Here is a 26,260-nt window from a genome sequence, read left to right as displayed (position 1 = left end):
ATCCTCAATTGATCCAGAATCGTGCAGCCCTACTTCAAACTATTAAAAAATATTCCTAATTCCTAGGACACTTCCTAGGAGCATCGCAGTTTAAAAGGGTTTCCACTGCAGTTATTTTCCATTTTCTATTACTGTTATGTTTCTGTAAACATCTAGTGAAATACTTATTCATTAACCTTTTCTCATCTATTAAATATAATTTTTATTAAGCTACATTTTAAAGTATTTGTCTAATTCATCTCTCGCTTCTAAGCACAGTATTAAACCAGCAATCTATTAGAAAATATTAAATCAAACCCAAGTGAACTTTGACACAGTCTGAAAATGGAAAGTTTAGTTTTGTGGGTTGATAAAATAAACAGAAAAAGACAATAAAAAAAAAGGTTGGTGCAATTTATTTTTCATTACTGATATTAGTACAAGCATGGAATATAAAGCTAGGTAAACAGACCATGTAAAATATCAAAAGATATTAAAACAAAACCTGTCTTGAAATCATCAGTTCAGGAAAACATTCTACATACATCATTAGCATTTTTTATTTAGCACCAAAAGACATCAGGGTTTTTTAAGACCCATTCAACAGGAGAAAAAAAGAGGTTTAAAGGGCGATTTCAAGGGTAAAAATATATAGTATATTCTATTCACAAAGAATTGAATAAAAAAAATCAAGTGTGACCTTATAGATCAGGGTCCTATGAGGCCTGCTGGTGTTGAGAAGACCTGAGGGAGTTATTTCTTATGACACAATACTGCACCTTTGAATTACAAATGGACCATCATTTTACTTCAATTACATGTAAAACAGCACCAACACAGGTCTTACAGGGAATTTCCAAAGCTTTGCTACAAGACATACACATCCGAAAGGCATCAAGACATACGTAATCCAGTTACTGACCTTTTACCAAAGCACACAAACCTCAAGCTGGCCCATGCCTTACTAAAATTTCTTTAAACAAGCTTAGTTTAAGTCACTTGGTATCATGTTTTAGAAAACTTCCAAAAGCTGAAAATCAGCTTTAACTAGGGTGACTGTATTTCAATAAGCATATCCTGGCCGGGATTTCTAAATTGCCTTAATTGTCCAAACAAAGCCAAACCCCGGACAATTTAGAGCAATTTAGAAACCCAGCGAGAATATGTCCAGGAATAGAAAGAGGATGTATGGTCAACCTAGATTTGACCTGTGACAAAGTCAGAACCACAAATCACACATGCTAAACAACTACAATGAAAACAGTATTTATACACACATTATGAAGCACCTAATGTCACACTGACAGTGGACCACAATTGATAACCAAATGTATTTGGAGAAATTTAAAAAGTAAGATACAATTTGGTCACTTGCACTAGACAAATGCAAAGTAGCCAAAATTCTTCCCTTTAAAAGGTCATGCCAGTCACAATCAGTTCAACAATTATTTTTTCTTCTACATAAAAATATAGCCTATCAATGTGTAGGCACTTATTCAGTTTAAGCCCTTGATCACATTGCACCATGTTGTACAAAAAGGCTTCAAAGTTAACACAGTGACTTAGATATTGTGTTATGCTAAATCCTCACCAAAAAAAAAAAGCACAAATCAATTCTGCAGTGACCAGTTTGAGCCAACAGTTTCAAATCAAAAGTGCGTACAGGTTAGAAATGGGGCAAAATGAAATAAAATCATTAATCCTACGAGTTGATGACTTGTCTGTTGTCAAATGATTACAGTATGGTCTAAAATTCTAGTCTTAAAAAAAAAGTAGTCTTAAAACGGCAATGCCACTCTATAAATTGATAAAAAATAATCAAGATTCCTTTTTTTTTTTTTTTAAGGGTAAAGCTTTATAAGGTTACTGTCAGCTTACATCTATCAATTATTAAAATATAATGGCACAGACCACATTTGAGCTTCTAAATACATAGAGCACTACAAGATTTCATGTATTTCTACAAACAAAATGCTGTTTAAAACCCAAGTCATGCCCGGTTAACACTTTTCCATTAAAAAGATGCTGCTAAATAAGAAAATATTCAAGTGTTGACTTAGTAAAGTTAACATGATGGTCAACCATTCTGTATTACAAAACAGCACCGCGGGATGACAACAATACCAATCATCATTTTAAAAATGATGAAACTATGTAATATTTAACAACAGGACATGTTTATTCCTAAACAAGGAAACAATCTAGTGTAAAAATGTGAAAAAAAAAACTGACAAAAGGTTAAAACTGATAAACTAAACCAAACTAACATTAACTTATTCATTAAATTACAAATAGGCATAAAGCTGCATTCCTCCAGACAATGAACCAATCACAGAATGGCACTGAGGTAGTGGATTGAGTATTGTGTGGCTCTCTCCAGCATAAAATCACTTTAAAAGCAAACAAGTTAAAAACGACAGTACTTAAGATGTTCAAAATCCAATCCAAAAGTGTCTGTGCATTGCAAGGATAAATCATAAGGAAAACAAGCTTTCTGAATGTTGAGAACAACTGTAAGATTAAAATTGGAAGATATTCTGTGAAGTCATAATCTGTAGGAGAAAAAAAAAATCTATTTCATATATCTGAGAGACTCGATTTGGACCACCAGTGCCAGTGCTGTCTGGACCAGACACTGGTTTTACTCGCAAGCAAAGTAATCTTTCAGAGGGGCAAAGAGGTGTCGGATCACAGGAACACTCCAGGACCGCCCAAGCAACTTCTGCCTCTGTCCCCGCCCCATATTATTCACATCTGTGTAATGCTTTGGGAACCCAAATATTCTGAGTGCAGTAAAAAAAAGAAAAGAAAAACAATCAGTCATTTTGTTAAGATTCACATGTATGCCGCTTTTTAAACAAACCCTCTGAACAAGGCGAAACATTGAGTAAAACTCAATTAATATAAACATATCTGACCTCTCCATTTCAGTGCACCAAAGATAGTCCTCTTTTCCGTTCATGGTGACTGGCAGAGGTCCCATCTTCCCTTGTTTGATGGAATTGGACTTGGTGGTGATAGTGCGAATTTTGTTGAACTGAGGATACAGAAATGATACAGTTGTGAAGTAATTATTATTATTATTATATTTTTTAAATAAGATGCAATTGGTTTTGACATGCTAACATCTAACTTAGTTGAGCCAAGACTTCTGGCACTTTTATGCTAATATGCATACTTCCTAGGACTAATGTAAACTAAAACTGCAAATGAAAATTTGTATTTGTGTATTTCTTTGATTTGATGCACAAAATTTCAAAACCTTTCAGTCAGAAGGCATAATAAACCTGTTTACCATTGCAGTTCGTCCAACCTCCAGGCAGTCCTGCAGATCTGCTTTATCAGCGAGTGAAGTAGCAAGTGGTCTACAAACACAAAATCAAGTTTTCAGTCACATTCATTTGTGAATGCACCCATCTATTACTGAACATGTATACATTTCTATAAAGGTCCGCTTTATTTTTACAGATGCGCGTGATTGATTGTGTGTGTGTGTGTGTGTGTGTTTGTGCCTGCATTTATACCGGTTCATTCCAGGTAAATTTCCCCAGAAGTAACGGGCTCTGTGGGCTGGGCTTACTTTGACAGCATCAATCATCACAGGATTACACTGGAAACAGATAAATGCATGATAATTCATAACTATCTTTAATAACGACAACAATAACATGCTCATGAGAGTAAGAAAGCATGTATAAAGGTGGGTTCACATTTAGTGTTTAGCCATTTTCGCAGACAAAGTCCAGCTTTTTTAATAAGAATCCAAGCAAAATGGAATATCTTGTGAGGGCAATAGACTTTTCCATGCAAATTTTGCATCAGGTTCAAGTTGAACCAGAATTTTGGTTTGGTTTGATTGGTTTGAACGTGACTTCTGTTGTGCTTCATACATCACTACAGTGGACATTTTTGCCCATTAATATCTACAAAATCTTACTTATGGTGACCACATTTCTAGCTAGCCTGATGGGAAAAAAGGAAAAAGTCTTTTTACCTCCAGGAAACGACAGATATCAGCCTTGTCATGGGCACTCATGGCTACTACATTCTCAAAGAGCCAGAAAAAGGGGCGATCATCCTCCTCTCTAGGCCTCATCATGGTTAACATGCGGTAATATTCAAAGAACAGTCGACCTGTACCTTCTGAAAGGAGATGAGAAATTTATCCTTTTTAAAAATGGTTATGTAAATAACTTATAATACTAAAGACCATGCTATGAAGTTTCACATCAGCATAAAATAGAAAGAAGAAAAAATATCTTACCAAAAAGACCTTTTCTGGCTGGATTCACCATGGACAGGTCATTACAGGGACTTCCACCAATCAGGAGGTCAAATGGCCCCCACTCAGCCAGCTACAGAATGGTACGACAAAAGAGAACTTTTAGACTTCCCCTCATTCTTATGGATATGAGGAAGACCATATAAAAATAGCAATGTTTAGCTATTAAATCTGGTTAACTGTTAAAATCATTATGCCACTTGAAGAATGTGAATGATGATATTCTATAAAAACTTTTTTTCTGCGATAATTCTCTATACGTACATGTTTTCTTGTGATGGTGCGCACATCTTTTACATATTCAACCAGGCCCTCATGTTTGATCATCCCAACAGCGATGGAGTCTTCACAGATCTCAGATGCAATGTAGCGTCCCAATTTAAAACCCAGGTCTTTTAAAACCAGATAGCCTGGAGAGACAAGTATATAAAAAGTGAATTATTGGTATAAAATACATTTAACTGTTTTGGTCTTCAACTCCCACAATTCGTTGCTACTGCACAAACGTTAAGGTAAACAAAGACAAAAATAGCAATTGCCAAAACTGTTTTCAGTATTTCTTTTGATTCAAACAGATTTAAATGTAATAGTTCAGCCAAAATCTCCTAGTCATCTTATTCCATATCTGTTTGACTTACTTTCTTTTGCGGAACACAAAAATGAATTGTCGAAGTCTATCCTGACAAATGAAACATTTTTTTGGTGGAAATATTCTTTTAATATTAAAGCAAAACAAGCGAGCAGACCTGTTGCAATCCCATCAAACAGGGAGAGGACTCTGATTGGACGACGCTTATGAGCTGGAATTGAAGGATACACTCGATGTGGCTCCTAAAATAAGTACAAAAACAGGGTTCTTCACATTAAAACATCATTCTAGTCTTTTCAGTTTTCCTTAATCAGCATATAATGATTTTTGAAAGATCATGTGACACTGATAAATTAACTAATGGCTGATTAAAATACAGCTTTGTCATAAAGGATTAATTAAATATATTCAAATAGAAAAGTTATTTTGAACTACAATAGCATTATTTCACAATATTATTGTTTCTTCTGTATTTTTGATTCAATAAATGCATCCCGAGAATCTAATTTTTAAAAAGTCCTAGAAACGCCAAACTTTTGAATGCCAATGTATTTTAAAATGCTGATGCAAATAGCAAAATATGAATAGGACTAGTTGGATATGAACACAAGGAGGATAAGAATGACACTCACAAATTCAAAGGCACTGTTATTGGCGAAATACTCCTGGACACGAACACTCCAGTCAGGCCTGAGCTTGAGCACGCCGTAGCACTTAGAGGGCTGGCAAATGTAACAGCTCCATGGGTCAACCTCCTTTAGCTTATCGAACGTCTCTGGTCCCACCAACACATTCAAACAGTCTTTACAGAAACACCTGAACAGAGTGAAAAAAAGAGAAAGATGGTCACACAATCTGTTTGGTTACCATGCCATTAAGGTTTAGGTTTGCCTAAGTTTTAAACCTGCAGCAGCTGGCGTTTCCACAAAGAATGACCTCTAGTCCAGCACAGCAGATGGTGCAGTACGACTGATAGCCATCATCATCATACCTGTACAGCGTCTCTGTAAAGTTCTCCTACACAAACACAAAAAATGTAAAAAAAAAACATGACACTTCGGCCAGCAAATAGTAAGTAGTTTGTAAATTTTATGATTCCGCACTTAAAAAGACACAAGAATCGAGTCATACCTTGCACTTTAAACACAGGCTTCCCTTAAAAAGAGGATGGAAAATTTCGACGTTGGCATTTCCACAGGCCAGGCAGAAATCTGGAGAAAAAACAATGAAAACAGACATTCTGTATGATTATCTTGTAATGAATTAAAATAAATGATAATGTATTGGTGAAATACAAGCAATACAAGTAATAAGGATGTCCTAAAGGCAAAAATAAGCTGTTAAAAATAAAATGATAAAATGAAAGCTATGAAAATGCTGACTGTCCAAGTATAAATTTAATCTGAAGTGTTTCCACATCTTTTTGACCAATGAATCTGCACGCCCTTTGCTAATTTTTAATATTTTAATTTTATGAAGAAAATGACATTTTATTTAAATATTTTAGAGCTGAATATAACTATATTTCCACAATTTTACTACAGCCTTTTATTAAGTTGTATTAATTGCCATAATTTTTCATACAGGGATTTTAGGCCATAATTATACAATTTCCTCATTTCACCAAGTTTTCTGGTGACTGTAAATTGTAGTTGAGCCCTAGAATAGCTTCATTAATAAAACCAAATTATGAATCTGAGGAATTTCAGGGTGACTTACCTTCAATGTTTCTGCCTTTAACGGTTACCTCCTTGACCATTTGATCTGAGAAGAAAACAAAACATAGGTATGTTTTCTCACCAAAATTATGTGCATGCCTAAAAACACACTAATAATCTGCAGTTCAGTGTTTTATGAAATAAAAACATGATTTGTTCTCTTTATGGCAAAGTTCTGGCCTATACGCAGACTGATCTATAATTCACCTCTGTTGTAATCCTGAGTTGACGGTCTGTTCTTGGTGACATACTTCCTCTTGGCTGGAGGCGGACAATCAGACACAGAGGAATCGGACTCAGTTTTATTACTGGTAGAGCTGTCTGTGAAATGGAAAAAGCAGAAGTTACTGTTGTTGATCAACCTAGATCAAGATTTTGCTTATTAGATCACTTTCATGCAAATCAATCACACAACTGTGTTGTCACTCTTGTAGTCTTTGTTATTTTTAGCTTTCAATACTAATGTCATTCACCAACTGTTTTTGCAATAACACATTCTTTGTTGTCTTTTTTACATACCCACAAGAGGCAAAAAGCCATCAGGACCTGTGGGCTGGAAGCCTCCAAATGCCCAATCCAGCATAGCCTTCACCTCTGCCCCTTTCTTCTCAGAAGGGGGGAAAGTCTTCCCACAGCGCACCGCTGCCAACTACACAAGGACACAACAATATAACGCAATACTAGAATAAGAATAAACATAAAAACTGGTTCTCGATCCCCAATCGTAGTTTTTAAAAGAATGGCTAATAGTTATCTTTCCACTGTACCTCTAGAATTTGATAGATGGCATTCTTGTAGGTAGGCAGACCTTCATAGGATTTACTAAAAAAGCACTTGGTAAATTCAGCGAAAGGCAGCAGTCCCTCTGTATGAATCTAAGATCAACAAGAGAAACATGCTTCAACATGAAACGGGTCCTTTAAGGAGTAAGAGGAAGTATCTATCAGATGAGAATCAGGAAAAAGCAGGCAAACAAACACTCCTAACCTCTGAAAACATGCCATCTCCAAACCACTCTACACGCCTCATAGACACAGGAAGCACCCTGCCCTTCCACGCCACCACCAGTCCAGGCCACCAGGAGAAGCCCTTTACTTTTCCCCACACAAGCTCTCCAATGGCATATCCTTTTCCATCCTGCACAGAGAGAAACAGAAAGTCAACATTCATAACATGGTTGTCTTATTCGATCAACAGAGGAGTGACTATAAGCAAGGTGATTATAAACTTTTTAATGTAAGAGCAATCCAAAGTAAACCAAAATAATATCACTGAAATGTATAATATTCATAATATTCACCCCAAAATGAAAATATGCTGAAAATGTACACACCCTTGGGCCAAGGGAGTACATTTTTTTTTAGCAGTTTTTCATTTTGGGGTCAAATATTACTTTAAGTCTTCACAATACAGAAAGACTTCACAGAGCATGTTCAGGACGCTGTATGCAATGACATGCAATTGAGATAATAATGTCTGCTAAATTCATCAAAGCAAATCATATAAAACACAACTGAAGTTTACTTGGCATGGGTACTAGACTAAAGTAACAGTCATGTTTGCAGTGAGATTAAAGAGAGATTTAGAAACCTTCGTGACTTACATTGTACGGTTGTTCTCTCTTTCCAGGTCTGGGGCTCAGGGACGAACTTGTTGCAGATGAACGAGCATTGTTCTTAACCTTCAATTAGTAGATCAGATACATCAGTGAGAAATCTACATGTATTAAATCCACACACATAAGTAAACACTGAGCAGCATAATAAAAAAACATAATGGAGAAGATGATGTTATGAATGCTAGCAAGGCAATTACAGAGGAAAAACAGACACAAACACATAGCTACAGGAGGCACATACGATGAAAATGAAGATGAAGACTTAAGAGACTACCATCTACCATCCGGAAAGAAAACCAGCATCCATCGCTTATGAAAACAGCTCAATGTAATAAAGAGAGCCTAAATGGGGCAAAACTGAGGCGGACCCTCTATACACTGAATCTTAACCTGGGCAGGTACATACCACCTCTGGTTTGGTGTTCTTGTCTGGGTTCACCGGTTTGCTCCAGGTGCCTGTACCAGCCTGAAAGACTGTACGTTCCTGTGGTTTCTGCCGTAAGCTGCTGTCCCAACCGTATATTCCCCTAACTGAGCCCTATAGACCCATACATATGCACACAAATTACACACATGTACGCTGTCAATCAGGTCACATGACTACCATGTTGAAGTACTTAGTATCTGGGTGCTAAAGTACAGATATGTTGAAAAGGAAAGAAAGATGTTAAATTGAGATGTTGGTGTGGTGATACGGTTGGTTTGTGTGTGTGTGCCGGTGAATTTTTTCCTGTGATAATCCGTCTTAGTTTACTTCATCTCTATACAATGTGACATAGTATTCAGCAAAAGTATTCACTGCTAGACGCATGACAATTAGACTGTTATAATAAGTGATAGACTGATATGTTGAAAAGGCCAAATTATTAGTATTCCCAATAACCATTTGTTACTTTTATTCAAATGGATCAAAAGTGTAATTTGTAAAAAAAAAAAAAAAAATAAAAAAAAAAAACATTTAAATTTACAATAATGATGTTATTTTAAGGTTTTTATCAAAAAAAAAATCTCAAAATTATTGGGCAGCACAACCGTTTCCCTATTAGCAAAGAAGGAGGAGGAGAGGAAGAAGAAATGTTTCTTGAGCACCAAATCAGCATATTAGAATGATTTCTGGAGGATCGTGTGACACTGAAGAGTAAAATTCATTTTTGCCAACACAGGAAATAAAAGACATTTTAAAAGTTATAAAAATAGAAAAACAGTTGAAAGTTATTTCTCAGCCACAGCTGTTCTCAGTTATAATACCTCATGTAATGTGCTACTAGTCCAGTTACCATCATTGGCTCCATCTTTCCTTAAGTCCATTTCTGCGGGGAAATAACACATTTTAAACAGTTAAATTGAACAGTAAAGTATAAATGTATATATTTTGAGGTGGATAAAGATAGCAACAATAAACATTACTTTGGAGCACAGACAGAGCATTTACATTTGCAATTTCAATGCAATGGAAGAAAGTTTAGACCAACAGAAGTTTGCCACCAGAAGCGTTTGAGATCGTAAAGCATTATTCTGTAGCTGCTCTAGAACCTCTTAAACATTTCATTCACACCTCTCTGACTGGTGATCTTCTCCAGTTGCACCACACACGGCTTCACTGTGTTTGAGTGTTGAACCATGTCTGGAAAACAGCACATTGTTTGCATCAATCTAACCAGCCTCTGCTGGATCTGACTGGATAGAACTTTAACTGCACTATACAGCTATACAAAAAAATTCATTGAATTTCAATTTGATAATCTTATTGTACCTACTATGTAAATTAAATGATGACACTAAATTAGTCCATGACAATTCACAGTGAAAGTAATATTGTAATTGAGAAGAACCATTTTTTAGAGCCTGTGTTAATAACATGCAAGCCAGAAAATGTTTCTACATCTTCATAGTTCATACTTTAATCCAGATATTAGTCTTGCAGAGCTAGACATTTGGCTAGTGGGATATGGCACTTTATAGCTTTTTCTGGCTAAGAACCATCCACTTAGCCATAAGTTTAGTTATAAATCATTAATACACCCAGAATTTTTTATTATATTGGAGCTGCTTATGATCTTGGCAGTGTCCAATGACTGCTTCCCACAATGAAAAAAATAACAAGCCATTGTCAGCCTGCTCTGACATAATCTGATTTGATCCAAACTTTTTCCTCAGCAACGCAACTTTTAATTTCTTTCAAAATGAATGCCATGAACCTCGCAAAGGCCAATGATTAGTCCAATGATTAGAACGTTTTTAATTCTTCCTCACCAGTGCTCATCATAGTAGCACACTTACCTTGAAAGCACAATGTAGCATTCAGATGAACTAATAAAAAACCTGTCCGCACTAAATTCCAGAACTTATATATTTATTAAAGGGTCTGTGAGCATTATTTTTTTTTTTGCTTTGAAGGCAGATTTTTTTTCAGGTTTCTCAAATATTGCTGGAGACTGAGGATATATTTCATTGAGTACGTTTACACGGACATCAGGAATCTAATTATTTACCTTATTCTGTATAAGACAATATTATGATTAAGGTGTTTACATCCTTAACATTGCTTTTAGAATATTCCTTTCATGTTCTCGTTTTACATGTATCAACATTAAGTTAAGTCTTCAGTGCTATACAGTTTTGAGTGTTTCATTTTTAATTTTACGAAAGCGTCAAGTGAAGTTAATTATACGTCATGGTATACGTGTAACAGCCAACAATGGATCCAAATGTGCCTTCTTGCTTGAAGCCATGCTTTTTTTGTTTGCATGGCAAACAATTGCATTGTTCGATTTGTGTTTACTTCCAGTACGACTTTAGCCGGACTAAGCTAATCAAAAAATCCCTGTGTACATGGTAGATTCTTAATCAGAGTATTGTCTTAATCGTGTTAATATTTGATTATTGTTGTCATTGTAAACCTACTCACTGTCAATGTGAATTGTTTTTTGTGCATTTTTTTTTTTTTTTTACCAGTGTTTGTTGCTGCCTTGCTTAATAAAATAAAAGGAAGGTCTTTAGGGCAAATTACCTGATGTGCTGCTTCTGTTTTTTTCTATTCTCCCATTTCTGGTAGGAGAAATCTTGCCTTCAGTGTGCTCTAAAGAAGAGTCATCATTGGAATCCAGATCTTTCGCCATTTCTGAGTCACTTTCACTTGAACTATCATCCCAATTAGCAGCATCCCCATTTTCAACAGCCTGTGTGTAAGTAAACCTGTTTTAAACACATTACAAAATTGAGATACATTGATAAAATGGTAGAACGACAGATGCAACCTGACCTGTGCAAAGATCTTTTCTGCTTCAAGAGATGGACAGGGCAAAACCAAAAAAGAGTGGACAAGTCTCTTGAAGATAGATTCTGATGGTAAAGACTTGAGCACATGACACCAGTATCGTTCCAGAGTAAGGGTTGAAGATGTGTCTTCTTCATCCTCTACAAGCTGGTATTCCAAGAACTCATTTGTGAGCTTAGCAGAATCCTCAGGTTTGGAGCAGATGCCAAATTGTACTGCAAGGTCAACTATACTCTTTCCTGTGACCTTTAATCTTCCTGCCGGGCTGAGGAGTTGTGAAATGCCCCTCAGTACACTATCGCTCAGAGGTAGACTGTTAGCAATGGAGGTTGTAAGAGTTTTGTAGAAAGCGAAACACTCATCATGAAACACGTTCAGGTAATCTGCTAGTTCTTCTTCTCTGGCGGAGATGAAGTCTTCCACCGCACCACCTAGACTGAGCTCAGTAGCAGGAAGGCAGAATGTTGAGTTCTCCAGGAGGGCTGGGTCTCGTTCCTTCAGGTAGCGTATAACCGCTTGAGGGCGAAGAAAACTAGAAGCATACGAACGTAGGAGCCCACTTGCTTCTCGAAGGATCTGGACAAGATCAGCACGGACAGAGCCTTTGCTTTGTTGCAGGTGCTGCTCGAAGGCACGTACTGGTCCAAGAGCATGATCCAGAAACATCAAGGTGATCCTAATTTTAGGATTCTCCAACTGCGAACAAATCTGCTTAGCTTTATCATTATTTTCATCACAGGAAGTAAAGTATGATACCAAATCACTCCACATTCCAACCATCCTTTGAACAAGCACACAAAACTCCTCACGATTGTCTGAGAGAGGAGTGCTGGTGTCTTTTAGCTCATCAATGCCCGCAAACAGCGTCTTGAGGTTGTCGTTGCTGGTGGAGCAAGTTGAGAAGTGCTCATATATGTCGGCAATAAGTTCCTGAACCTGACTGTAGTGCGCCTTTAGGCCAGCACGGAAGGCAGATTCAGGTACGCTGTAAAGTCCACCAAGATCAATCACCTGTGGGTTGAGCTCCTGAATCTGCGACACAACACTTCCTGAGGTCTGTTCTTGGTCATTAACATAGAAAGCTACCATGTTGTTAGCAGGAAGCTCAAACTTCCGGAGAACATTGAGTAAACGTCCAGATACAGAGCTACCATCTTCAGCCTGAAACACATCAAGGAGACGGATACAATATTTTGATAGCTTTTCCTCAAAAAAGCCGACTAGAACTGCATGGCAGGAGCTCCTTTCTATGTTCTCTGCATCAAGTGGCACCTGTCCGTATATGTAGATACAATATGGATTGATCTTACAAGCAGAAACAATATCATTTGGATAATTTAGGCCGAGGATGTAGCTTGCAGTACGCTGGGAGACCTTGTTGATCTTTGAGGGTAAACTGGAAAGGCAATGGTTTTGAATAAAAAGCAGCATGGTTTCACTATAGGAAATAGAGTTTTCAATCAACTTTCTACCAGATGAATTTAATCCTCCCATCTCATGCTTCCGAGTCTGCTGGTGTCGTTTAAGATCAAAAGGTCGCCTCCTTCCATTCAATTCCATGTCTTTGTCAGATTCGTCTCTTTCTCTGCCTGTATAAAATGGAAAACAAGTTGCATCAGTGTTGTGATGGAATAGTATATTGATTGATTTTGATTTCCCAGTCCCATTGATGTTTCTATAGAAATTGGGGCATATTTTAACGTTTTCCATGATTGTGGGAAAACTGAATCAAATAAAAGTCATATTCTCCATACTAAAAAAGAAAGAGAAAAATAAATAATAATAAAATTAAAACTGAACTGGAGGCTCACCAGATTCACATTGGTTTTTCCAGGATTTTGGAGACTTAACAGGGTCATCTACTTGTACAATATCCTGACCATTACGAGCTTCAACTGGGTTGTACTCTCTCCCTCGCCTCTCATTGGCAAAGAAAAATTTCTTGAACCATTTCAGAAAGGTGAAATTGGGTCTAAACTTTCCTGTGAGAAGCTGTTTCACAGGGACTGGCTGAAAGAGGCATCAAAAAAAGAGAAAATCAACATACTGAAAAGAGTTTGAAAGATTCATATTTAAATATCAATCTTGTAGTTTCTTTACAACTTGTGGGACTAAACAGAATAACAACAACATAACAAATACAACCAAATTTACACATATCAACTTAAACATTTACAATTTTATATGCAGGATGATTACTGGGTGTAAAAGAATAGATTAAGGTTAATCTGACCTCTTTTACACCTGATTTTCGGAAAGCTGCCTGCAGAAGACTGTAGTTCTGTATAAAATCAGACCTCTTTTGGGATTCAAACTTTACTTTGCTCATGTCGATGGATCCTGGGAAGAGCAAGTCCATAAGCTGGCAAAAACATGCACCTATTTAAAAAAAAAAAAAAAAAAACATGGCAAAGAAAAATAAAAAATGACGTTTAGTATAAAGGTGTTGGCAATGTGTAGATATTAACTAAATATAAGGTAATTATATTTACAGGTAAATAGTACCTGAACGACATTGCTCCACTTTAGTAAAATTAATCTGTAATGTTTTGTTGATCCAGGACAAAACTTCATTGCGACTGCACTTGTCATCATGGTTATTGGGGTCCAGACTTACATTCGTAGCCATCTTATGCTTTCATAAGAAAAAAAAATATGCATGTGAGACAGCAATTAGCAGTAATAAATCATAACCAAAGGTAATTAAATTGCACATTTGAAATCATAGAAGCGTTTGTAGTTTCATGCTTACATTTAAGGTATGACACTAAACAAGTAACCAGGTAACTTTGAACACCTATATATAATATTGTGAAAAAAAGAAATTGCTTCAAATATATAACGCTGGGCGAAGATTATGCATATGGGTTATTGACGTTACTCTGCTTAGATTCATATAAAATGTGTAATGTGAATTTAATCTCAGAAGCATATCAATTATATCATGTAAAGTTGCATGTGAGATACATGTTTTGAGGTTAATCTAAAAGGCATGATGACTAATAAATGTTTTGTATAGTGATGTTACGTTCAACACAGAAGCTTTGAAGCTTGTATAAAAAAAAAAAAACATTTCACACTGAAGCACTGAGCACATTTACATGCACTTCAGTAACCTGCCAAAGCAAGTAAACTGTTCCTGTCACGTATGACACATGCGCACTTCAATAAGCCGATAGAAAGCGGGTTATTGCGTTTACATGCCGCGCAAAATCGGAGTAAGAGGCAAAAAACTACAAGTTGCGACCGGTTTATGCTTACGTCGTTTATGACCTTACTTCGATGAAAGAAAACGGGTTGCCGCGTTTACATGACCAAGTGCGTTCTCTCGGCTTATTAATCATAATCGGTTTAAGAACTTTCATGTAAACCATGATATAAACGCACTCACTGTATCGGAGCTTGGTTCGTTTTGAGAAAGGCACGTGATCTATGACGTCAATTTTCATTCACCTGAAAACCACGTGACAGCTTCAGAATCCACCTGGCTGCAGCCTGCAGATCGAGGCGGGGCCATACCCTACTCTGATTGGTTCAATCGTCTTTCATATGGCGTTTCTCAATGTCAAGGATACTTCCTTGGCAGGACTGATCCTTCCAAGTCACTTCCTTCAGAGGCTAGGCGAGACTCCTCTTCGCATTCGGAGAGCACGTAAATGGAACAGGCTAGGAAGTGCACGTAATTGCGTCATTACGTCAGTGAAAAGGTCCGTTTGAATAACGCTGTGAATGGTATCATTAAATTACGTTGGACAACTTAACTAGTTATTTATAAAAGAAATGCCGATGACGCAACCAATTGTTAAATGACAGGTCCGGTCCAGTTAACCATTTGTTTTTGTATAATTTACAATATCGGTAGTAATTTGTACTGGCATTTAAACGTCAAACTTTACTTATATTTACTACTGTTATAACAAATGTTTGGTAACGTAAATAAAACCCGTTAACGCTCCGACATTTTTGCATTTTCAAACTAACGTTAGATAGAAAAGCTGCGCGCATAGGTTTGTGGGTCATTTGAGAGCGCGAAGGATACACATATGCATCCTTTCCTGTGTATGGGATATTCTTCGAACGAAGAACTCAATCCTTGGTTGAAATTCCGAGGATCCTCGACATTGGAACAGTCCTTCGACGGATGTCGATGACGTAGCATCCTCGAAATACTGGCTTCCGAGGATCCTTCCTTGACATTGAGAAACACCTAGAGACTTACATGATAGGAAATGTGTGCGTAGTTGGTGTAGGATGGAGAATGCTGTTTAAAAAGCTAATAATGCTGTACAGTTTTATAAAGCCTTCATAATGCACAAAAGAAGAAAAAAAAAAACATTAGCCTGTAACTCGCCATGTCCCTGAAATGATTGTTTTGTTAAATTAAGCTGATCTTTAGGAAAATGTGATTATTTCATATCATCAAAGTATGAGAAAGGAAAATAAAAGGGGTGTATCATTACTGTTTTAATTTATATAGCATGACAAGACAATTATTGTTACATATAATTATCCGTCATGCAGTTGATAAATGACACCAAAAAAATAATGTGTCTGCCAATTCAATTTTTATGAAACTTTAAAAAAAATTCCTACATTGCAAAACAGACTTTCTCACTCTTTATTTCAGGAAAATATGCTGCTCCTCGTTATTTGAAAAGTGAAGAAATCGATAAACTTTTATTTCTATCGGCCAGTGATGATTCTGAAAGGACATACCTGTAAACCGTTGCTATAGTAACGGACACAATTTCATGATAATTGTGCTCTTATTTTAGTGGAGTTTAACAGCCACTGTCAAATATTGAGATAAACTTTATAAAGTATCATCTATTTATATTAAATTGGTATCTTCTCCGATATCCATTTTGTGACCATTGAGCCGATTCTTTTCAATCAGCTGGAATGATTCGGGACATTCTACGTTTAATGTGGCTTAATGCATTAAAACAGTGTTTTTAAAAGACCAAACTCAGTAAAATAAATTTAATAATAAAGCATTCTATTCACTGACAGGCAGATGAATCCAGAATAAGAATGCAATGTGTTTAACTACGTGTTAAGCGATTTCCTCCCATAGAAAACCATTAGACTAAAAGGAAAACGCGTAACGTGGCGTAATGCATTAAAACGTGTTTTAAAAAGACCAAACTCAGTAAACATTTTTAATAACACATTTTATTTACAGACAAGCAGGTTATAGGTGAAAATTAAATGCTTTGTGTTCGTATTCTGTGCTCATATATGCTTTTCTGTGAATAGAATATTTTATTAATAATTTGTTGTTTACTGAGTTTGGTCTTTTTAAAACACTGTTTTAATGCATAAAGGCATGTACTTTCACGTTAAGCGTGCTTTTAGAATGTCCCAATTATTCATTTGTGAATTAATCTGGTAAAGAAGAGTAAACTTGCAGCAGCTAACATCTCTTGATTCAATAAATCAGACATAGTGAGGCAAGTTAACAATAAAAAAAACTGCAATATAGTAAAGGCTTTGTAAAACTGTATAGCCTTTTTAGCTTTTTAAACAGCATTCTCCATCCTACACCAACTACTCACATATTTCCTATCATGTATGTCTTTTAAAGACGATTGAACCAATCAGAGTAGGTGTGGAGCGGGACTGCACGTGCAGCCCCGCCTCGATCTGCAGGCTGCAGCCGGATGTTCTTGGATTCAAACGGAAGGAACCTCAACGCCGTTTCATTTACATTATATTACATTATAATGGTAGGATTGCCCTTTTTCATCGTAATTTATATATTCATCTTAAATTAACTTTGGCAATAAAATATCAATCTAAGAGAGCTGCGTTAAAATAAACAGATCATAGATTTAATTTATGAATTTATGTTTTATTTTACTTATGTTTTATTTTAGTGCCAGTACACAGACACAAATGAATGACTCTGACAATAAACATTATTTATATAAAATATAATAAAACCAAAAAATGAGTTGTACAACCAGATGTGAACCACTGGTTGTAAGTCACATAACACTTTGGAATGTGTTATTCATTTGTATGACCACTAGATGGCCACGGCATAAACCGTTTTAAAAAAGCATGAACTTTTTTCGGATAAAATTGTGAAAGCTTCACTTCGCTATCACTAGTTCTTACTTCTTTATTCTAAAATCTAGTGAGCCTAGGCTCTGGTTAATGTTGGACTTCCTCAAAACTAAAAATCCTACCGCCTCTCTTGCGTCAATGTGTCGAGTTTAGGAACTCCTCCTCAGTTCTCGCGGGGTAGTTTTTGCCGCGAATGCTGCACACTTAAAAAAGTAGCTTTCACTTTTACAGGTTTAACCGGTGACATCAACACAGTGAATCGCAAACAACGAGTGCACGGAATCTAATCATAGTAATGAAATAAACACGCGATATAATAACAACCCGGTAGCCTGCATTTAAATATTTAGCGGTTGATTTACAGGGTGGGATGACATGATCGAATTGTAGTACTTTAAAGCCTTTTATAATCCTGTCAGTGACACTTACTGTATTTTTTAACCAGTTCAAAATAATTGGATTAATGCTAACGAAGCAGAAATGCATTTTCATTTGTATGATTTTAACTTTAAAAGTTGCTTTAAAACAGACGTAAACTGCTAACATGCAGCACGTAACATGTTTGCAAAGAACGACAATCTACGAAACGCTTTTTTGTTTATAAACCATAACCGTGTTCTCATTCTATTGAGGCCGTTTGCCTTTGTCAGTGTGTCTTTGTGTTGCTGTAGCCTAATGGTCGCTCAGATACAGCGAAACTGTATGGGATCGTGAACCATAAGAATGGTTTCTGTTTCAGTAGCACAGACACAGAATCTGACAAAACGTTATTTAAAAAAACATCAAATATGTCCTACCTTATTTGTACCTTAGTTCCGGAGACCTCACTATTCCCCAGTCCAGAAGATTATACCAATCTACCCAGTTCCTTCCCCCAGCATACATTGTGCTTCCAAGGATTGGCCTGTAGAAACTAAAGTAGGAGGTCCTATTCTTCTTCTTCTTCTTTTCCTTAAATTTTTTTTTGGCGGTTGGAAACTTTAATAGTGCATTACCGCCACCTGCTGGACTGGGGTGTGGTACTGGATTCTAACCATAGACGGTAAAAGAAATGGACACAGCGACCCCATTGGAACTCAATTGAGACAATTGAAGCCCATTTTTAGCGTTTTTTAGCACTTCCGTTTCTGACGCGCAGACTCAAACGAAGCTTGACGACGTCAGCAACTTGTCTGACAGATGTAAATCTTCTAGTAGCTGTGCGTGCAAACTGCCGTTGTTAATCTTGCAGAGACGGCGAGCTTGAGCGGGGAGTTCTTTGGCGTGAGTGAGCAGGAGTAAGTATTCTGATTAATTATTTTGTATAGTATTTTAAAATGTAACGCCAGTACGCCATATTAAGTTAATTGCCTGCAAGCTTCTCCTCCTGTCTGTACGGTAATGCGACAGAGAGTCAAGTGGTTATGATGCAATCGTTAGCCTATTTTTTACAAAAACTGTTTCCACGGGGCCATAATGTAACATAGAAGGTAATGGAGCCCTTTATACATTGTCGTGTATCTTTAGAAATAAATAATGGACAAACAGAGTCTTTACACGCCTCAGATGTAAACTTATTCGCTGTCAAAGTGACGCCAAAATGAATGAGAGTCAATGGGAATGCTAACGCAAGTGAAGTTCTGCTACGGCACTTGCTCCGTTACATTCTATGTTACATTATGGCCCTGTAGAAACAGTTTTTGTAAAAATAGGCTAACGATTGCGTTATATACCACTCGACTCTCTGTCGCATTACCGTACAGACAGGAGGAGAAGCTCGCATGCAATTAACTTAATATGGCGTACTGGCGTAACATTTTAAAATACTATACAAAATTAATCAGAATACTTACTCCTGCTCACTCACGCCAAAGAACTCCCCGCTCAAGCTCGCCGTGTCGGCAAGATTAACGATGGCAGTTTGCACGCACAGCTACTAGAAGATTTACATCTGTCAGACAGGTTGCTGACATAATCAAGCTTAGTTTGAGTCTGCGCGTCAGAAACGGAAGTGCTAAAAAACGCTAAAAATGGGCTTCACTTGTCTCAATTGAGTTCCAATGGGGTCGCTGTGTCCATTTCTTTTACTGTCTATGATTCTAACCAGGAGGTCCTATTCTGCATTAGCTAGCTAGCTAAGATTTCTCACGTACGAAAGAGCATGGTTATTTTCGGCGACAACGGTATTTTCACGTTAGATACAGATGTGAAATAAATTTCAAATAGCCTACTTAACGTGTGTCCAGCTGTTTAATTCGTAACTTAAACATAATAGTGACGCACTCTGAGGCCAATGAGCTCTCGCGGTTTTTATTGCACAGTTTGAAAACATCCCTATCGGTTATAATACATTTGTTAGTGTTTAAACTAATAAAAACCTATTTTGAATATTTCTATAAAATTGTATGGTGAAATAATGAAAATGTAAAAAAACTGGAACTTGCAAAGTTCTGCACATCAACCATGCTCGTCTGGACATTTTTTTTAAGCAGAACATAATGTTTCACGTTTTAGGCTACTTAATCTTTTAAAATGAACTGTCAATCATATCTGATACATTAAATGATACAGTGATGCATATTTGAGCAGGCTACACGCGAAAGCCACGTGACGGGCACGCGCAAAAATGTTTGAGCTCAGTAGTAAATCAATGGATTTCGTAAATTTTCAATACCATCGGTGATCAAACATTCATTTGAGGAATTTTTGTTGTTTTTTTTGTGCATTTTTTGCATTATTGTCAAATGCAAAAAAAGATTGCGGTTAAAGTGTTTAAATGCCGTCGCATATGGCTTCAATCTATTCTATACGGTAGCTAAACAAGGAAAGGTTAGTGACGCTGAAATGGTGGGCGACGATCCGTGAGTTGAACGCGAGTTGATATGGCGCTAGAGAAAGCTTCGGGAAAAGGGGCTTTCTTTTTCACCGCCTAAAATGGTGGGCCGGTTTGTATTGGGTCTTCTGCAGCCTATCACCAGTGATGGGAATAACGGCGTTATAAATAATGGCGTTACTAACGGCATTACTTTTTCCAGTAACGAGTAATCTAATTGATTACTCTTCTCATCTTAATAACGCCGTTACCGTTACTGCCAAAAAATGCGGCGCGTTACTATAACTGATGATGAAGCTGTTTTTTTTTGTTTTTTTTTTCATTAGACCAACTAGATCTCTGAGCGAGAGGCAAATACTTTTTTTTACTGTTCTTCCTTGGTTAGTGGGCAGAGCACGAGACAAGCGCATAAATGCTGACGATTGGCTGAGGTAGAGTAAAATTTCATTGTAAGCCAATCAGAGGTAGAGTTGGGCGGGTGTTCGAAAGCACGCATAGTAGTGATGGGAATTCGGCTCTTTTGACTCAGCTCACTGAAAAGAGCCGGTCTGTCGATTTGTCCTACGCTGTCAGATTTTCCTACCTCCCACTAAAACAGTGGGTAGAACGAAAAATGCTACTGTAAAGTTATGATTTATTAATGTCTACACCTACCACAACCCTAATCATACCCTTACAGTACTACAAATACAGTAATTATGTGTTATATTCGCGGTTGTAGCTAGAAGGGATACAGTTACAGGAAACCAACAATAAATATTAGTTCCTACCAATTAGATTGCGTTTTTATTAAAGTCTACACCTACCCCAACCCTAAACCTACCCTTACAGTAATGCAGATACATTAAATATCGTTGTTTAGCATGAGACTAAGGACGCGATATTGATGTGCGCGTGCGCAGTAAACCCGGGTAGGAAAATCTGACGGGGTAGGATAAAATGTCAGGACACCGGCTCTTTGGCTCACAAACGGCTCTTTAAATGACTTTGACTATAATATTTAAATTTTTATTACATAATTATTTAATTTCTATAGGCTAAATTTGAAAAACTTAAAAAGACTCATCAAAAGCTCATTCGCGAACGAGTCGATCCATCATCACTAACGCTCATTCGCGAACGACCCATCATCACTAACGCTCATGAATTGCGAACAACCCATCATAACGCATAGTCGGACAGGACAGGACACACAACGAACAACACAAGCCAGTCAGTCAACGAGAGACAGGTATGGCAACGAGCCCAAATAATCCAAAAGTAGCCATCTCTAAATGGAAGTATATACATTACTTTTTCCTTCAAGAAATTAAAGAAACAATAAAAGGAAATATCAAAAGTTCCCAAAAATCTATCGTGTTATTTGCATTGATCCACTATATAAACATAATATCTACATACATGCCATTTGTTTGCAGGCTAGTCTCACTTTGTCCCACAGCAACTTTTTTTTTTTAGATGTGTGTACAATGTTTCATGTTTCTGTTAATAATGTATTGTATTAAGTGTCCATTTCATTATAATATTCAGATTTATCATAAATAATTGAACATGCACATGTATTTTAAGTTCCTTTAAAGAGGGGTAGAGGTGGGGTCACGTTTGAGCTTTTAAAATTTAATTTTACTTGAAAGTAACGCAATAGTTACTTTCTTAAGTAACTAGTTACTTTTAAAATTTGTAACTGAGTTACTAATTTAGTTACTTTTTGGAAGAAGTAACTAGTAACTGTAACTAATTACTTTTTAAAAGTAACTTGCCCAACACTGCCTATCACTAATGTGACTGGATTTGCATAGCCTACTTTAAAGGGGGGGTGAAATGCTCGTTTTCACTCAATATCCTGTTAATCTTGAGTACCTATAGAGTAGTACTGCATCCTTCAATACTCCAAAAAGTCTTTAGTTTTATTATATTCATAAGAGAAAGATAGTCTGTACCGATTTTTCCCAGAAAAACACGACCGGCTGGAGGCGTGACGTGTGGGCGGAGCTAAAGAATCACGAGCGCCAGTAGGCTTTTGCTTTGAGAGCGTTTGGAAGCTGTGACATTACCGTGAGGAAAAAAACATCCAAAACGAACCATGGCTAACAGTCAGATTCAGCCGTTTATTTATGATCCAGAATCAGATCCCGAGGCTGAAACTGAACGAGAGCAGCAGCAGCAACGACTCACTCCGAGCGGGGCTCGAACCCGGGTCTCCGGCATGGGAGGCGGATGCACTAACAAGGAGGCAAAGATATTTTAAACAGTTTTACTCACCGCCTGCCGTTCCAACACACGATCGTAACCCTTTTTCGTTGGGATTGCATCATCCTTAAGAAATAAATGATACGCAAATCCGTCGTCAAACTGGGCCTTGTTTGTAAAACAAGCATCTTCGAAATGCAGGGAACAAACACAAACACTTGCACAACTCCGTTGATGCTCTGTAAAAATGAACTCCATCTACTGGTCCCTTAATGCTGTTTCTCTTTTGGTAATCTGTCCAGGGTTGTCTTGCCCTGGCAACCAAAAACACACTCCTCTTGTGACATTTCGCGACGCTCTCGCTCTGATCAGTGAACGTCTGTTGTGCTCCCAGTGCTCTGCTATACGGGAGCGCGCGCTCTTCCGGCAGAAGTGCCCTTAGGACCCATATAAGGAAATCCCGCTCCATCTAACGTCACACAGAGCCATACTCCAAAAAAACTTTCCGAAACTTGTGACAAACCGGAAGGAGTATTTTTGGAACAGAAATACTCCTTCAAACGTACAACTTAATTTTAGAAACTTTGTCCATGTTTAGCATGGGAATCTAACTCTTTAACAGTGTAAAAAACTCAGTATGCATGAAATAGCATTTCACCCCCCCCCCCCCCCCCCCTTTAAGACTGCAATTTGGTTCCATATTTACTATACAAAAGCAAGACGACCATCTTAAGTTTGTAAATCCAATTCTGACAACTGTTTACATTCAGCCACACATCAACACGTTTTCCATTCTACTCTGGAAGACAGTTCAGACAATTTTGGACAAACTCGTTTTTTTATTATGTAATGAACGTATAGAGCATCAAAAGAAATAAATGTTGCAGAAGTGATAAAAGCACCAACCCCTTTGTTTAACCCAACGTGACAAAGACATTAGCATGTTAACACTTAAAATATGTAAATTTAAAAAAAGAAAGAAAAAGTGAAAAAAAAAGAGTTTTGTACGAATTGGATTAAGTTAGGTTTGGAGGAAGTCCCTTTCAATCTACAAATGCACCTTTGTTTTAACATAGGTCATTTGTTTAAAGGCAAAGCAGAAACAGGACTGGTGACAAGCAGACCGTGAATTGTTTTTATTTTCTTTTTCTCTCTCTCTCTCTTTCTTTCACTCACTCATAATCCTTTTTTAATTTATTTATTAATTAATGTATTTCTTTTTTTTACTTTTGATTTCATGTATAAATATTTGAAGCCATTTTGTGTAATTATGTTTCCCTTACCCCTTCTGCTGATACAGCTATAGGAAAGACGTGTTCGGATAATTTCCCAGTGATGCTTCTTGGAAATATCAAACTATTACTCTGAGCATTAGAGTCAACCTAAAATAATTATATTGACACAGTCAACACTGTGAGTTTAACTAATGGTGTTGGGAAACGTGTTTTAAAACAACTATTTTTGCAGTTCTGTTTGGTGATTATAGCTGAGGTGTGAATTAACTTACGAGATAGGAATTCAGTTAGGAATTGCAATGATAGGAGGAAATTGTCAGAGGGTTTCGAAAATGGCTAAGTTTTACAGACCAGTTCTTTCTAAAAAGACTGAAGAGAATTCGCAGCTATAACCCACACACTCTCAGAAAGAAAAGGTACCAAACTTTTGTACCTTTTACGAAATAATGGGTTGCACACTTGTACGTGTACTTACATGTACTTATAGTGTACTTACAGTGTATTTATCTAAGAAAGTTCTGGTAATACAGTGTAACTACATGGGGTAGGGTTAGGTTTAGGGTTAGGTTCAGGGTTAGTACCTAGTTATTACATAGTTATTGTAATTACTATAATATGTACATGGGGAACAGCACTAAAATAAAGTACTGCCAAATAATGTGTACACTTTAGGTAGTAATATGTACCTTTAAGGTACCAATATGGACTGTTTAGGTACAAAGTTGTGCCTTTGGAAAAGAAACCGCCCCAGTGCCAGCTTTCATACCTTTTTTTCTGAGAGTGCAGGGTAAAACAACGGATTGGAAATGGGAGCAAATTCTAAGAAATTCAAAAAGAGAGAATAGGACGCAGGTTCAAAAGTAAGCTATGTGTTTCAATGTTTATGTTGAATTATTGATGTTGACTGTCCAGTGGAATACGGAAACTTAAACTGAAGTGAGTTCCTTATCAGAAGTGAAAGAGGTAGTCAGCGATCCCTATAACTCTCGCTGCTTAACAAAACAACAGTGGTCTTTATCTTCTCACCTTCCTGTCCCCTCCAGATGTGTGCCGTTTGAAACTGAAAATAACAGTTTCATATGGCGTACCTTAAACCCACACATAAATCTTTCAAATGCATATTTCACAATGTCTCTTTTGGCACTCCCGAGAAAGTCACGATTTAACTTCTGTTTGAGGCACACTGTTTCACTTGTAATTATATGTAGCTGTTTGCAGTTTGTCAGCAACCACTTTTCTAAGAATTGAAAACACTTGGGATACCTGGGTCTTTCACATGCTAAAGCAATAGTGAAATGAAAGTTGTCATTTACTCACCCTCACGTTTCTCTGACCTGACTTCTTTTATCTGTAGAACACACAGAAATATTCTGAAGACTGTGGTTTTCTTTTGCAATACTGAGGATGTAAAGCTCCAAAAATAACTCATAGGAACTCTTGCTGCAAACGTTCTAAAGTCACGTAGATTAAAAAATCAGTCTGTCTGATTAGTTAAGAGATCCTTTAGACAGTAAAAAAAAAAACAGATGAACTTATTCAAGATCTGGCTTAAAGGAATAATTCATTCAGGAATCAAACATTGTGCTTCTCTTAACGAGGCGGTCAAGTGCAGATGTCAAAACTTTAAGTGAACATCAAGTGCATATCAAATGAATGGTTAGGTAGAGTTTTATTTTTATTTTATTTTTTCAAGTACTTTATATTTTATTATTTTATTTTTTTCAAGTACTTTATATTTAGTACTTAATTTAAATAGTGGAATCACAAATGTACTTTTTAAAGGTGGTACAAATGTTTCATAGTCTCTCTGTTAAAATCAGCCTATAATTTTAGAAGGAGCATCTCACACTACACAATACAGATTCACTTAAAAAATAGCAGCAAAACCAAAAGTGCTTTCTGACAGGAATGCTCCACTCTCACCTTCAGCCATATATGAACCTAACATCTCAGACAGCTCATCACATCACTGATCTCACTATTGAGATGGCAAATCCTATCTTACTCAGTGCTAGTCAAGCCTGGTCTAACCCACAGCCGGGTCACAGGGGTCAAGGTAGGCATTGTGTAATCAAGAAGGAACGCCCTGTGAGTGACAGGAAAGAGAGATTGTGGTTCTAAACTACTTCAGGAAAGAGAAGTTTTGCTTAAAAAATATAGTTACAACAATCAATGAATTTAGGAGAAAACAAATATAAAACAAATAAAACAGGTTTGTTGATTTTGGTCACATTTTGGTCAAATTTCACAGGCAAAAGTCAGCTGTTCATTGTCAATAGTGTAGAGATCTATGAAGCACAGATACACCAAAGTCACTTTTAAACCAAACAACTGTCTCTTGGTCAATGCGGTAAATGCAAGTGACAAACTTGAACCCTCACACTCAAATTTCCCCACATTGATTTCAAACATGAAAATCTGAACAATGGTAATATGACCACACCTTCTGTCATAAAGCATCTTGCAAATGTCTTAAACACAAGTCAGG

At 36.9% G+C, this 26,260-nt stretch overlaps 1 protein-coding gene across 4 annotated transcripts; it reads right to left on the bottom strand.

Moving 5' to 3' along the window:
- Nucleotides 1–378: 378 nt before the first annotated feature.
- On the bottom strand, nucleotides 379–25,112 carry LOC113076454 (DNA (cytosine-5)-methyltransferase 3B-like). Of its 4 annotated transcripts, none has more exons than XM_026249129.1 (26): nucleotides 25,090–25,112; nucleotides 13,969–14,098; nucleotides 13,697–13,842; nucleotides 13,275–13,473; nucleotides 11,449–13,052; nucleotides 11,197–11,365; nucleotides 9,742–9,810; nucleotides 9,435–9,496; nucleotides 8,593–8,724; nucleotides 8,172–8,249; nucleotides 7,556–7,705; nucleotides 7,336–7,443; nucleotides 7,088–7,217; nucleotides 6,776–6,889; nucleotides 6,570–6,614; nucleotides 5,982–6,061; nucleotides 5,755–5,867; nucleotides 5,483–5,666; nucleotides 5,008–5,092; nucleotides 4,526–4,671; nucleotides 4,244–4,334; nucleotides 3,974–4,122; nucleotides 3,504–3,589; nucleotides 3,275–3,344; nucleotides 2,898–3,016; nucleotides 379–2,762 (listed from the first exon to the last, which is right to left on the bottom strand). In XM_026249129.1, the coding sequence occupies exons 2-26, from the start codon at nucleotides 14,090–14,092 to the stop codon at nucleotides 2,621–2,623; spliced, it is 4,395 nt and encodes a 1,464-aa protein (XP_026104914.1). In that variant the 5' UTR covers nucleotides 14,093–14,098; nucleotides 25,090–25,112; the 3' UTR covers nucleotides 379–2,620. The 4 variants fall into 4 exon arrangements, with proteins under 4 accessions (XP_026104914.1, XP_026104912.1, XP_026104913.1 ...); XM_026249127.1 differs by lacking the exon at nucleotides 25,090–25,112 and adding an exon at nucleotides 18,333–18,468; XM_026249128.1 differs by lacking the exon at nucleotides 25,090–25,112 and adding an exon at nucleotides 18,344–18,455.
- Nucleotides 25,113–26,260: the final 1,148 nt, after the last annotated feature.

The sequence above is a fragment of the Carassius auratus genome, unplaced genomic scaffold, assembly GCF_003368295.1.
Source record: "Carassius auratus strain Wakin unplaced genomic scaffold, ASM336829v1 scaf_tig00020493, whole genome shotgun sequence".
Taxonomy (NCBI): Eukaryota; Metazoa; Chordata; class Actinopteri; order Cypriniformes; family Cyprinidae; genus Carassius; species Carassius auratus.
The sequence above is the reverse complement of the archived record's forward strand: the minus strand, read 5'-3'. Positions and strand labels throughout refer to the sequence as shown.

Excerpts from the sequence above, each read along its gene's own strand:
- LOC113076454 (XM_026249129.1), bottom strand. The coding sequence starts at position 14,092 with ATGGCTACGAATGTAAGTCTGGACCCCAATAACCATGATGACAAGTGC. Across the intron at positions 6,615-6,775 it reads AACTCAGGATTACAACAGAG|ATCAAATGGTCAAGGAGGTA; the intron begins GTGAATTATAGA and ends TTTTCTTCTCAG. Across the intron at positions 5,667-5,754 it reads GGAAACGCCAGCTGCTGCAG|GTGTTTCTGTAAAGACTGTT; the intron begins GTTTAAAACTTA and ends CACTCTGTTCAG.